Source organism: Furipterus horrens, unplaced genomic scaffold (assembly GCF_987537825.1).
Source record: "Furipterus horrens unplaced genomic scaffold, mFurHor1.1.pri manual_scaffold_17, whole genome shotgun sequence".
In the NCBI taxonomy this organism is placed as follows: Eukaryota; Metazoa; Chordata; class Mammalia; order Chiroptera; family Furipteridae; genus Furipterus; species Furipterus horrens.
In genome coordinates this window covers 22,309,753-22,322,569 of record NW_028327187.1, presented here as the reverse complement: position 1 = coordinate 22,322,569, position 12,817 = coordinate 22,309,753, and the positions used below count along the sequence as shown (strand labels likewise).

General features: G+C 40.2%; 1 protein-coding gene across 1 annotated transcript in view; it reads right to left on the bottom strand.

The window, feature by feature from the left end:
• Positions 1 to 1,503: 1,503 nt before the first annotated feature.
• Positions 1,504 to 12,817, bottom strand: part of MMGT1 (membrane magnesium transporter 1) — a 37,714-nt gene continuing 26,400 nt past the window's right edge. Inside the window, exons 3-6 of the mRNA XM_090264242.1 lie at positions 3,913 to 4,066; positions 2,603 to 2,728; positions 2,161 to 2,254; positions 1,504 to 1,760 (exon numbers count right to left, since the gene is read on the bottom strand). Coding sequence (XP_090120368.1) covers positions 1,673 to 1,760; positions 2,161 to 2,254; positions 2,603 to 2,728; positions 3,913 to 4,066 — 462 coding nt within the window. The 3' untranslated portion in view covers positions 1,504 to 1,672. The remainder of the gene's footprint in view (positions 1,761 to 2,160; positions 2,255 to 2,602; positions 2,729 to 3,912; positions 4,067 to 12,817) is intronic.

Sequence of the window (12,817 nt, the reverse complement as noted above, 5' to 3'; positions counted from 1 at the left end):
TACTGCACATGTGGTCTTCCATGACGGGCCACTAGAGAAGGGTGTCCCACAATGCTAATATATTATAATGCTATTATAATGAAGCAGGGGTCATGCAGCATCTTCTGCACAGGTGCAGTCATGATTCACCATGATTCAGTGCTTTTCCAGAAAGAAGGAAAACCAGTCTGAGAACAGGGTTTCTGTTCTGTATCTATGTCCTTTGTCCTAGCCCTGGGGCACCCTAGGAGCGTCCTGCTTCCTGACTGTTAGGTTTGTGCCTGGAAGAAGGGAGGAGTTGAGTTCAAAGTCGTTTTTTGAGGAATGTTCAAGCAGGTGGCTGAGTCCAAGCAGACCCCCAAGGGAAGGGGTAGAGAGATTTTTAAGGCCTTGGAGCAGACCCTCAGGGGGATGGGTCACCCTGTTGGTTGGCTCCAGAGTCCAGAGTATAGGTGTTTGTGAAAAAACAATGTCCTCTGATTAGGGATGGCTGTCAGGAGAGGGATAGTTCCTGTTTCTGGGAAATGATTAAGGGCAAGGGGAAGGGGCAATAGGGGTGTAATTAGCTCTCAGCAGGATGCGGCAACTATGCCTTAGTGGCTTCTGTTAACGCGGAAGTTGGTGATCGAGTGCTGGCGGGTGACGCAGACCCTCTGTGTTTCAGCACAGGTGGTGACTCAGGTCCTGCATGACTGCAGGCCAGTTTCTGAGAACACAGTGACCACTGGCCATAGACTGTTTTGCAAGGTCTGACTCAGATGGCAGGTTACAGGGCAGTCAACATGTTGGTCTCTAGCCCTAACACTATCTCCTGCTTCAGTGGCAATGCTCTATCTCAGCATCCAGTATATGGAACTGTTTCTCCTATAGCCATGATTCACATCTTTTTTAATGAAGGGGTGGCAATATGAGGGCTTCCTATGTATCCAGAAGCAAAATTTTGCTTCCCATCCCCACAACTTTAGACTCTACAGTACTTGAGGTCTTCATTCCAAACAGGAATCTTTTTTAAGAGGAGCTCTAACAATTACTGAAATGGAAGTATACACTGCCAGCTGGTCACCTTGGATCTCTTATCGCTCTCAATCAGCAGGAAAAATTAGGATTCCTGTACAGTCTGGGGAGATGGAACCTAACTATCGAAGTAAATTGGGTTGCAACTACACAAGACACTGAGGAATATGTCTAGAATCTTTGGAGTTTTTCTAGTATTCTCATGTTTTGTGATTAAAATAAAAATTGAAATTATAACAATTCAGTTCAGGCAGGACACCTAACAGTCCAGATCCATCAGTAATTAAGGATTGAACCATTCCCCCCAGGCCAAACCCTCCAGCAGCTTAGGTACTAGCTCAGGCAAAAAGAATAAGAAATGGGTAGTGTAGAAGATAGTTATAAACACCAACTGCAACCCTGTGACCTGCTGCAGAACCAGGCTTATAGTGTAACCTGATGAGTTAATAACATACCCACTTGAGGCAGGAAAACAAATAAGCAAACAAACAATCTTTTTGAGTGCTCAGCTTTTATTGTATTAATGGAAATCTACAGCAGTAAGTTTCAATACTTTTCTTACCCTTTAGAAAACAATTTTCTTAACTCACACATGCTAGGAAGTTTCAGTGATATCGTGTTCCATTCTAGACCACAACAAGTTGATTCTTGTTTGTCATGGGTCGTTTTGATAACAGGATTACATGTTTGGGCTCTTCTGAAAATGATCGGAATGTATTTTTTCTAGTAACTTCTCAAGCTGCTGAATTAAATGTCTTCTTTTAAATCTAAAATTAAAGAGACAAGTCATTAGCCAAAATATATGCTAAGAACCTGTGATGCCAAGAGGCCTGCTGTAGGGAATGGAAAGAGGAGCTTGATTTACATGGGAATAGAAAATGCATTTTCTGGGTAAGAGGAGACAGTCTAGCAAATACAAAGGAAAAAGGTGTATCAGTTCAGGGTCAACTCCCACCTCAAACTCTGGTGTGACTAGAATTTCATTGAGCTTGGAAGAATGAGACAGACTCAGAAAATATCAACCTAAATAACTGTGGTGACAACTTTAACTCCGAGTGAGGACCAGGGTTTGAGAAAAGCATGGCAGGGCCCATGCCCACCACTCACCCCAGCGCTGCACTGGGCCCAGCTGTGAAAACAATTGGCGAGCTCTTCTTTTACACCCACCTTGCTGCTTCCTTGATGGCAAATTCAACCAATTGTTTCCTCACTTCCGGAGGTCCTTGTACTCCTTCAAGCAATGTGAAGATTTTTTCATATTCTGAAGATATATTTAAAAATAAACTTTCAGTATTTCTCAAATATTAAGAGGAGATAAAACTCAATTTTGGTGTATTCACTATCTCAGTAATTTCTCAAGGGCTAGAATGGTACATAGTACATGTGTTTTAAATGTTTAGATAAGGCACCTGAACATATCTACCAATGGAATTCTTGTAAACAATAACCAAGTAAGAAAAAAAGAAGGGAAGTGTATTTTATGACATTTGAATCCAAGTAAAGAGGAACCATCCTAAATTATGTGAAAAACTGTTTCTGACAACATATTCTAAATCACTGAATAAGAAACTTCCCATGGTTTCATTGATAAGAATTGGATTGTACTTACTTCGTCCAAATTGTCGAATTTCCTTCATTAATTGATGTTTTATATCAGCAATGTTTTTCTCTGGGTTGGATAGCAATGTATGTGACATCGTTTCCACTTCAGACATTACTGTGACTTTTGGGTCATCTGCAGAGAGATAAGCTGACAATAATTCCTCCTCGAAGTGTATTACTACCAGGTTTGCAAATCAGTTCACCTTTGCTGAGATTGGGTAAGCCATCAGACAGGTCATCTAATTGGTTGGGTAGAATGCCATCTCCTGCCATATTCCTAAGTTCCAGTGGAACAGGTGGCATTTAACCACTTTTTCTCACCTCCTCATAAATATTATGATGACAGGAGAATCTGGAAATCAATTTAGAGGTTGAGCTTCAATTTGTGTTACATCACCCCACATGAACACAGATGTACTCCTCAGTGTCCATTTAAAAAAAAAAAAATTATAGTAGGAGGTTAGGCCAGAGAAAAAACTCAGACCTGACAAATTCTCATGGGGAAGTCAGATGGTAAGTGCAAAACAAACAAACAAAATAATTACAATTTGAATTCATTTTAGGAAATAAGTAAGCAAAGATGTGACAGAGATAGGCAGGGGAAGCCTCAATGGATAGGGTGGTCAGGCAAAGCCTTCTGAGGAGATGTCCTTGGTCAGAGCCTGGCAGAGAACAAAGAGCCTACCCTTTGCAGATACAGAGGAAGTTCCAGGCTGCAATAAGGACAAGTCCAGGCTCCTAGGAGGGTTCAAGCTGGAACCATAAAGTAAAGGACAAAGTCAGAGAGAACAAGGAAACGGAAAGGACACATGTTAGGAGAGGATGGCAGGACCAGGTCGTGCACATCTTATTCACTAGTGTTAGAAGTTTAGATTGTGTTGTAAGTGCACAGGAAAATTCATGATGGCTTTTCAGGATGGACATGGCGTGATCTGATTTCTGACGTCACTCTGGCTGCAGGGAAGAAAATGAGTTAGAGAGGAAAATGTTTGAAAGAAAGGATATAAGCTAAAAATACTCTTGCAGTAGCTTGGTGAACAATTCATCAGTGTGGACCAGCAGAATAGAGGAATGATAGGATTCAGGAACCACTACAATATTTAGAGGAGAGAAAAAAACAGTAGATTTTGGAGTATGGAAATCCAAGAAAGTTTCCATGAAGGAGAGAGTGAACAACCATGTCAAACATGGCTGAGAAATTAATGGCAGCATCAGGCAGAACTAGTGACTTTGATGAGAACAGCTCCAGTGAAGTGGTGGAGACAGAAGGCAGACTGTATTTGGATAAGATCAGGAGGCAAAGACAGACATCTTTACCATCTTCCATATTATTGGCTGAGGCCCTAAAATTGGATTCTTCCTCTTCCTCTTTCATTGGCAGCAGAGCCATACTCTGGCTTGTTTTAGATGAAGATGGACTGTTGTGTTCTCTATGGTGGCTCATTTTGTTTTCAAGCTCTACAGCAAATTCCTGAGAAACATCAGTAAACAAAATCCATTAGTAACAAAATACAACCATTGCAAAATTGCATTCTATATATGTACAGCATGTATTTGCATCTTTAATATGAGTTTTAATCATGAGCCAAAGTTTACCATACCCCAACAAACACTGTTCTCAGAAAAAAGCAACCTAATTTTAATCTAGTAGAAGTGAAAAAAGGAGGAAGGTAACATAGATGTGTAGTCTAAAGCCAAACATACTACATGGTTATTCAGAATCCTTGTATGAAGTCAGCGGATGTCATCAGCCAAAATTTAATAAACACATTATTATGTCTTTGAGGAAGTATAAACCATTCTGTGTCAATCCTTATTAAGAAAAAACAAATTCTTTTCTTGGGATTATTTAACTTAAACTCACCATTAACAAATATGGACTTATACTTTATAGAATGCTACTTGTAGATGGTGAAGGACAGGGCATTTAGAAATCTTTAATCCACCTGCTTCTGTTCACACGGAGACTCACTTATGTCACTCTAGGAGTCATAAAATGGCCACTATTAAATGTTGGTGTTAGATAAAGATGAGATATGTCAGAATGAAAGACTAGCTTAAAGATATTATCATGTAAGGATAACCCAAGAATTTGCCCTACCATTATTTGAATAAAATGTTATTAAACAACTTTTCTGAATAATTTGCATTTCCCACTAAAGAGGAATGCAAATGAGGAAAATTGTGTTTATGAAGCATTTAATACCAGCCAGGTCTTCTTCTAAATCCTTTACATGTTCTAACACTTAATTTTCCACCAAGCCATAATGCTAGCAAAAACTCGATGACAAGTTTGGGAAGAAAATATTTCGGGCTAAGAGGATCCAGCGTTTGCAAAGACTCCCATAATCAGTGAGGTGCCTTGGCAGTAGGAGTGTCTTATGCCAAATCAAAAACTCTCAGCCTTAAATATAATCTGTCACAGTCTCTTTACTTGGAAGAGTCACATTTTATGAAAGCATAAAGATGTGTAAAGTTAAGTGGTGAGCTTTAAGACTAGCCAGAAAGAAAACTTGAAAGTAACTAAAATCTGTAGGATGAGGTCCCATGCACTGTGTTCAACAATGTTTAAAGGGAACCTGGGACAACACCAAAAAAGCAAACAACCCAATTAAAAAATGGGTAAAGGACCTGAACGCACAATTCTCCGAAAAGGACATACAGGTGGCCAACAGACATATGAAAAGATGCTCAACATCACTAATCATCAAAGAAATGCAAATAAAAACCACAATGAGATACCATTTCACACCAGTCAGAATGGCCATCATCAATAAATCAACAAACAACAAGTGCTGGCGAGGATGTGGAGAAACGGGAACCCTAGTGCACTGTTGGTGGGAATGCAGACTGGTGCAGCCACTATGGAGAACAGTATGGAGTTACCTCAAAAAAATAAAAAATAGATCTGCCTTCTGACCCAGCAATCCCACTTTTGGGAATATATCCGAAGGAACCCAGAACACTAATTAGAGAGAACATAAGCACCCCTCTGTTCATCCCAAGTGTCCATCAGTAGATGAGTGGATAAAACAACTATGGGACATTTACACAATGGAATACTACTCGACCATAAAAAAGAAGAAAAATTTACCCTCTGCAACAGTATGGATTGACCTGGAGAACATTATGCGAAGAGAAATAAGCCAGTCAGAGAAAGACAAACACCATATGAATTCACTCAAATGTGGACTCTAGTGAACAAATTGAACTAACAAGCAAAATGGAGACAGACTCATAGATAAAGAGCAGGATGACAGCTAAGGGGGAGAAGGTTGGGGGTCAATGAATTGAACAAAAAGGAAAAAGGGCTCGTGGACATGGACATCAGTGTGGTGATTGCGAGGGGGAGGGAGTAGAAGGGGACTTAACGTTAATGGCAAGAAAAAATAAAATAAAACACAAAAATAAAGGGAACCTAGGAAATCTTCACATATTGGAGTGCAATTGAGGTATGCTTCCTCTCTTCCTTCCTCTTTTTCACCTCATTCCTTCATCTGTAGCCATCTGTTTGGCCAAGAACCCCTGTTCGGTGGGGTTGAGGGAAGCAGAGGGACCTCCTCTGGTAGGTGAAGGAGGAGATGGGGCTTCCTTCTTTGGCAGTCAACTCCATGTGTGCCAGCTGTTCACTCTGCAGTTATGTGCTTGGCACACAGTATACATTCAAAAGATATTTGTTTAATAAAGTTATTCACTGATTTATGATAAGTTTAATATTTTCTCACAAATTATTTGTCTTAACATCTAATGACAGTCAATCCACAAATTAGTGCATGGCAGATAAGTAAGAGTTGGTTATGCATACAAAACAAAACCACTGAGAAAGCAAAAATAAAATACATTATAGAATAAATAGATAAATAAAAGCAAAAGAAGTAATACATCAAGTGGGTAACAATGGGTGATCTTGAATGGATTGTCCTGGAGTTTCTAAAATATTTAACTAGCATTCACTAATTTTACAGTAAAAAAAAAAAACAGCTTTTAAAAAAGTATAAATAAATAAAGACAAAAATTAATAGTGAAAAAACATTTCCGTTTGCTTAGTACTTCACTTCTCACCCCCAAATCGATACATTTTTTTATCAGTCAATCTCTTGTGAGGTTTGTGAGTGTGAATTCATCCTTTCTGAGAATTGGTATTTCCTAGGAAACTACTCAAATTGTATTTTGAACCCAAATGTTGAAGATCAGGGCCTGGACAAAAGTGACCATTTGAAGATTGAGCAGCACAGGAGGCTTAAACATACTCAAACATGACTCCAGCACAACAGAGGAAACCATTACTCCTTTGGTTTCTTAGTGCTCCCCTTGCTCTGCCCCTCATTGGATCTACCTATGTAAATGTAGAAGGGAACTCATTTCCCTCAGAGAGCTACACTCCAGTCTCTGGATTACTAAAAAGTGGAGTTTTTGTACAATAGGGGAACTTAGATAAAAGTATTAAAAAATTTCTCCAGGTTTTTGTAATACTAAATGTGAACAGTGATTGTTGCTGAGTGCTGGAATGATTGGTGATTTTCAAATGTACCCTTTTTTTCTTTTTACTTTTGCAATGAACATTGTTCTGCACGGGGTGCTTTGAATTGTAAGAGGACAGAAAACTCCACTCCTGTTGGCTAAACGCTACAGGAACTCAATATACAACTGAAAACTAGCTTCAGGTGAGGCTTAACCTGGTGGAACAATATTACCAGGAGCCTACCTACTCTCTTCCTATTCTTCTCTTCTGCTTTCTTTCTTTTTTAAAATTATATTTTATTGATTATGCTGTTACAGTTGTCCCAATTTTCCCCCTTTGCCTCCTTCCACCCAGCAATCCCCCACTCCCTCAGGCAATCCCCACACCATTGTTCATGTCCATGGGTCATGCATATATGTTCTTTGGCTACTCCATTTCCTATGCTGTACTTTACATTCTCATGGCTATTCTCTGCTACCTACTTGTACTTCTTAATCCCCTCACCTCTTCCCCCATGCCCCTCTCCCATATGGCAATCATCAAAACACTTTCCATATCCATGATTCTGTCTCTGTTTTTCTTATTTGCTTCATTTCTTTTAGATTCAATTGTTGATAGATATGTATTTACTGCTACTTTATTGCTCATACTTTTGATCTCCTTTTTCTTAAATAAGTCCCTTTAACATTTCATATAATAATGCAGCGGTGATGATAAACTCATTTATTTTTTTCTTGTCTGGGAAGCTCTTTACCTGCCCTTCCTTTTTAAATGACAGCTTTGCTGGCTAGAGCAATCTTGGCTGTAGGTTCCTGCTTTTCATGACTTTGAACATTTGCTGCTGATCCCTTCTAGCCTGCAAAGTTTCTTTTGAAAAATCAGCTGACATTCTTATGGGAACTCCCCTGTAGTTGACTAACTTCTTTTGCTGCTTTTAAGATTCTCTCTTTATCTTTAAACTTTAGCATTTTAATTATGATGTGTCTAGAAGCAGGCCTCTTTGGGTCCATCTTGTTTGGAACTCTCTGTGCTTCCTGGACTTTCATGTCTATTTCCTTCACAAAATTAATGAAATTTTCTTTCATTATTTTTTCAAATAGATTTCCAATTTCTTGTACTTTCTCTTCTTCTTCTGAAACCCCTATGATGTGAATGTTGGAATGCTTGAAATTGTCCCAGAGGCTGCTTACACTATCTTCATCTATTTGGGTTATTTTTTCTTCTTGTTTTGATTCATTGTCTTTTTCTTCCTTAATTTCAAATTATTGATTTGATTCTCAGCTTCATTCTATCTACTGTTGTTTCCCTATAAATTGTTCTGTATTTCAATAGTGTATCATTGATTTCTGACTGGATCTTTTTTATGCTTTTGAGGTCCTCACTAAGTTCCTTGAGCATCTTTGTAACCAGTGTTTTGAACTCTGCCTCTGATAGATTGCGTATCTCCATTTCTTTTAGCTCGTTTTCTGGAGTTTTGATCTGTTCATTCACTTGGGCCATGTTTCCTTATGTCCTCATTTTGGCAACCTTCATGTTTGTTTCTGTGTATTAGGTAGAGCTGCTATGGCTCCCTGTCTTGGTAGCATGGCCTAATGTGGTTGGTGTCTTCCAGGCCTCTAGGATCCAGTGGCACAATTTCCTCTATCACCCAAGCTGGGTACTTGCGGTGTGCCCTTTGTGTGGGCTGAGTACACCCTCTTCTTGTAGTTGAGTCTTGGTGGCTGTCGGCAGGTCAATGGGAGGGATTTACCTAGGCCAGTCAGCTGCAAGGACTGGTTGTTACCACTGACCACCAACCTCTGTCCTCTGTGGAGGATCAGCTATGCAGGAGGCAGGGTGGTGGTGCCCCAACATGGTTTGTAGCTGTTCACTGGGTGCACTGGCCCTGGGCTTTCCCAGGTGGTACAGGCCAAGGTCGGCCCCCTGTGTTTTGCCCAGGGCACTGTGCCTGAGCTATAAAGCTTTCTGAGATGGCTGCTACTTGTGCTGGGCTTAGACATTTCCAGATGAAACCAAGCTGTGAATCTAGGATGGCTGCTGCTAGTGCCATGCATGGGGCCACTTTGCAAGTGGTACAGGGGCTGGGGACTCACTGAGGCTGGCTGATGCTTGTTTGAAAAGATTTAAAAACTTGTGAAGCATAAGCCAAGACCAGCCATTCACATGGAGGAGCAGTTAGGGTGGGCACATAAGTTGGGTTGGAAGAAGTCTTTGGGGATCACCAGGGTTGGGCAAACAAGTGTTAGCCAGGTTAATGGAGTCTTATATATGATACCTACCTGTTGGCTCTCTGGGCGGAGTTCAGAAAAGGGATAATGGCCTCTGCCTGATTTCTGTCCAGGAGAAAGTTATCCCCAGCTCTTGCCTTGATGCCAGAACTTCAGTTCCTCCCTGTATGCCACCAGTGCCTTTCAAGCTGCTACCCCAGTGCTGGAGCTCAGAGGGAGTGAGTATGAGTAAGTTTGTGTGTGGGTTCTATAAGGGGAACTGCTTGGGGCTCCAGCAGTTTCTTCCACTGACTCAATCCCTGCTGGTTTTGCAGCCAGAAGTTGTAGGGACTTATCTTCCTGACACTGGAACCCTGGGCTGGGGGCCTAGTGTGGGGCTGGGACTCCTCACTCCTGAGATCTCCCTTCTGAATTTTTATCCACCACATGTGGATGTGGGACCAGCCCATTCTACATTTCCACCCCTCCTAACAGTCTGAATGGGTGTGGTTTATTTAATTCCATAGTTGTCAGACTTCCTTTCCACTCAATTTCTGATGGTTCTGAGTAATGGTTGTTCTATAATGTAGTTATAATTTTAATGTGGTTGTGCAAGGAGGTAAGCTGTGTTTACCTATGTGATCATCTTGACCAGAAGTCCCTCTCCTGCTCTTTTTGGTGCCACTTTCATTTTAGTTCTGGCTCCTCCTCATGATTTCATGACGGCTGTCAGGGCTCCTGAGTTGTAAGCTACTTCAGTCACATTAAGCAGAAAAAAGTGGTTATATCTCTCTGTCCTAGTATTCCCAGAAGTCCTAAGATTCACTGTAATTGAGTTCTTTAGTTCACCTTCTCGTACTTGAACCAATTATTATGGTAAAGGGGGCATTAGAATGTGCTAATTTGTTTAGTTTAGGTCAAAACAGTAAATGCATATATTTAAAGATACAATTAGTAAGCTTGAATGATGGCCATAAATAGAAACCTGTATCCAACAATCAGAATAAAAATTCTTCTCAAGCGTACATGCAAAAATGGCCACATTCTTAAAAATTGCAATGTTTAGCTTCATGTAGATGATGTTCTCTAAATAAAGTGTAATTAAACTAGAAGTCAATAGCAACAAGAAAAAGCAATCCAAAAATTTAAACACACTTCTAAGTAAATATTTACAAGCGAAATATGAAGAAAATATTGCATAGCAAAACCTGAGGAATGCAGTTCAAGTGGCACATAGAGGGATAGGTGTATAGCTTTTCATGTTGATATTGGACAAGAAAAAGTCTGAAAATTAATTATTTGTGTCAATTTAGGAGGAAGATTACAACGAATACAAAGAAAGGATAAAAATGAGTTTTATTTTAATGTAAAGCAATACTCATATGTGGAATCTAATGAACAAAATGAACTAACAAGCACAACAGTAACAGACTCATAGCAGTGTACAGATGATGTGTTGTAGAACTGTGCACCTGAAACCTGTATAATTTTGTTAACCAGTGTCACCCCCAATAAATTCAATAAAAAGGAAAAAATAAAGCAATACTAATAATGGAAAAAAAAGAAAAGTAGAGATTATCAATAAAAGCAGAAATAGGTCATCTGAAAACACCAGTAACAACACAGACAAATCTCAGGTGCAATTGCTCAAGATAGAGTTTATCCACAAATAAACAATATTAAGAACAAAAAGGAGGCATAACCATAGGTCCAGAAGAGGTTTTAAAATGGAGGGAATACTATGGAAGTCTTTTTCAAATATGAAAATTGAGAAAAAATATACACAATTATAGAAAAATCAAGCTTACCAAAATTTACCACAGAAAAAAGAGAAAATCTGTGTATTCCTCTATCTGGTAAAGTGATTAACAAAAATGTAATAACATTCATATCCAGAAGGCTTCCCTGATGAGTCCTCTAAACATTTAAGGGCAAATAACACAATCTCTTTTGGGAAATAGAAAATAGGGGACTAGTTCCCAGTTCATTTTGTGAGGCCAGTATAAACCTGATACCAACATCTAACAAGCACAGTAGAAGATAAGAAAATTGTAAGCCAAAATCTCTTTCCTGAAAATAAACACAACAATTCTAGATACAAGATTAGCAACCAAAAAACAAATATATATTTTAAAAATATATATACAGCCCTGACTGGTGTGGATCAGTGGGCTGGGCATTGTCCCAGAAATCTAAAGGTCGCTGGTTCAATTCCCCATCAGGGCACATGCCTGGGTTTTTAGGCCAGGTCCCCAGTTGGAGGCATGCAAACAACTGATGGATGTTTCTCTTGCACATCAATGTTTCTCTCCCTCTCTTTCTCCCTCCCTTCCCCCCTCTCTGAAAAATAAATAAAACCTTTTTAAAAATAATAAAAAATTTCAAAGTACCAAGGAGGTAAAAAAGACCTATACTCGGAAAACTACAGAACACTGAAGAAAGAAGTTAAGGAAGATACAGATAAATGGAAGCATATTCCATGTTCATGGATGGGAAGAATTAACATCATTAAAATGTCCATACTACTTCCGGCCAAGATGGAGGCTTAGATGGACACGCTCAGTCTCCTTCTACAACTAGAGAGGAATACAACTACTTCAAAACAAAAGATAACTAGAAATTCCAGAAAATAAAACTACATGGAAGCCCAACGTACAAAGTTATAAACCAGCGGCGGTCTTTGGGCAGGTAAGAAGAGCGAAAGTAGGCAGTGCTATTTGCGGTCGCACCAGGGACAGCAGCAGGGAGAGCAATCCTGGCTGCAGTCGAACCTTGGCAGCTTGCGACCCCAACGCTGGGAAAAGCAGCCACCACATCGCCCAGAACAGTGAGGCTCAGAGGGCGGGAGGACGGATCCCGGTCTCCTAGCGGAATAACTGTGGGAATCCATCTTGGACCCCCACCCCCACACAAAGCGCCACAGCGCTGCGAAATAGGTTGCGGATCGCCACTGGTCGCTGGGCAGTGACGACAAAGGGCCACAGCACAGCAAAAAAGGCTGCAGATCGTCGCTGGTCGCTGGGTTGTGATGAGTACACAGGCACGGCCTCCTATAGCCGGCCCAAGAAAACAAAACGCATCTGTCAAAATGAGGCAGACAACTATAGAAATCACGGTGACGCAGCTCACCAGGCAACAGATGAAGAACCTGACAGATGACTATCAGAGGCTCAGTTCAGGGCCATTGTTATCAGGTGACTTACAGAATTAACAAAAGATCTGGAAAAAGATGAGAAACAATTGAAAAACACTCATACTGAAAGGAACAAAACCACATACAAGACAGATGGTGAGGAAATAAAATCCAGAGTTCAAATCAACAAACCAGAACATAGAGAAGGAACAAACAGTCAACCAGTGCAGAAAAAGGAAACAGTAAGCAAGGAAAATGATGAGAGGATCAGAAACCTCTGGGACAGCTATACGAGATCAAACACACGGATTATTGGATTGCCAGAGGGTGAAGAAGAAGAACTAGAAATTGAAAAATTAAGTGAAAATAAAGCAGAACTTCCCAAACTTGGGGAAGGAAATAGATGTCCAGGTCCAGGAA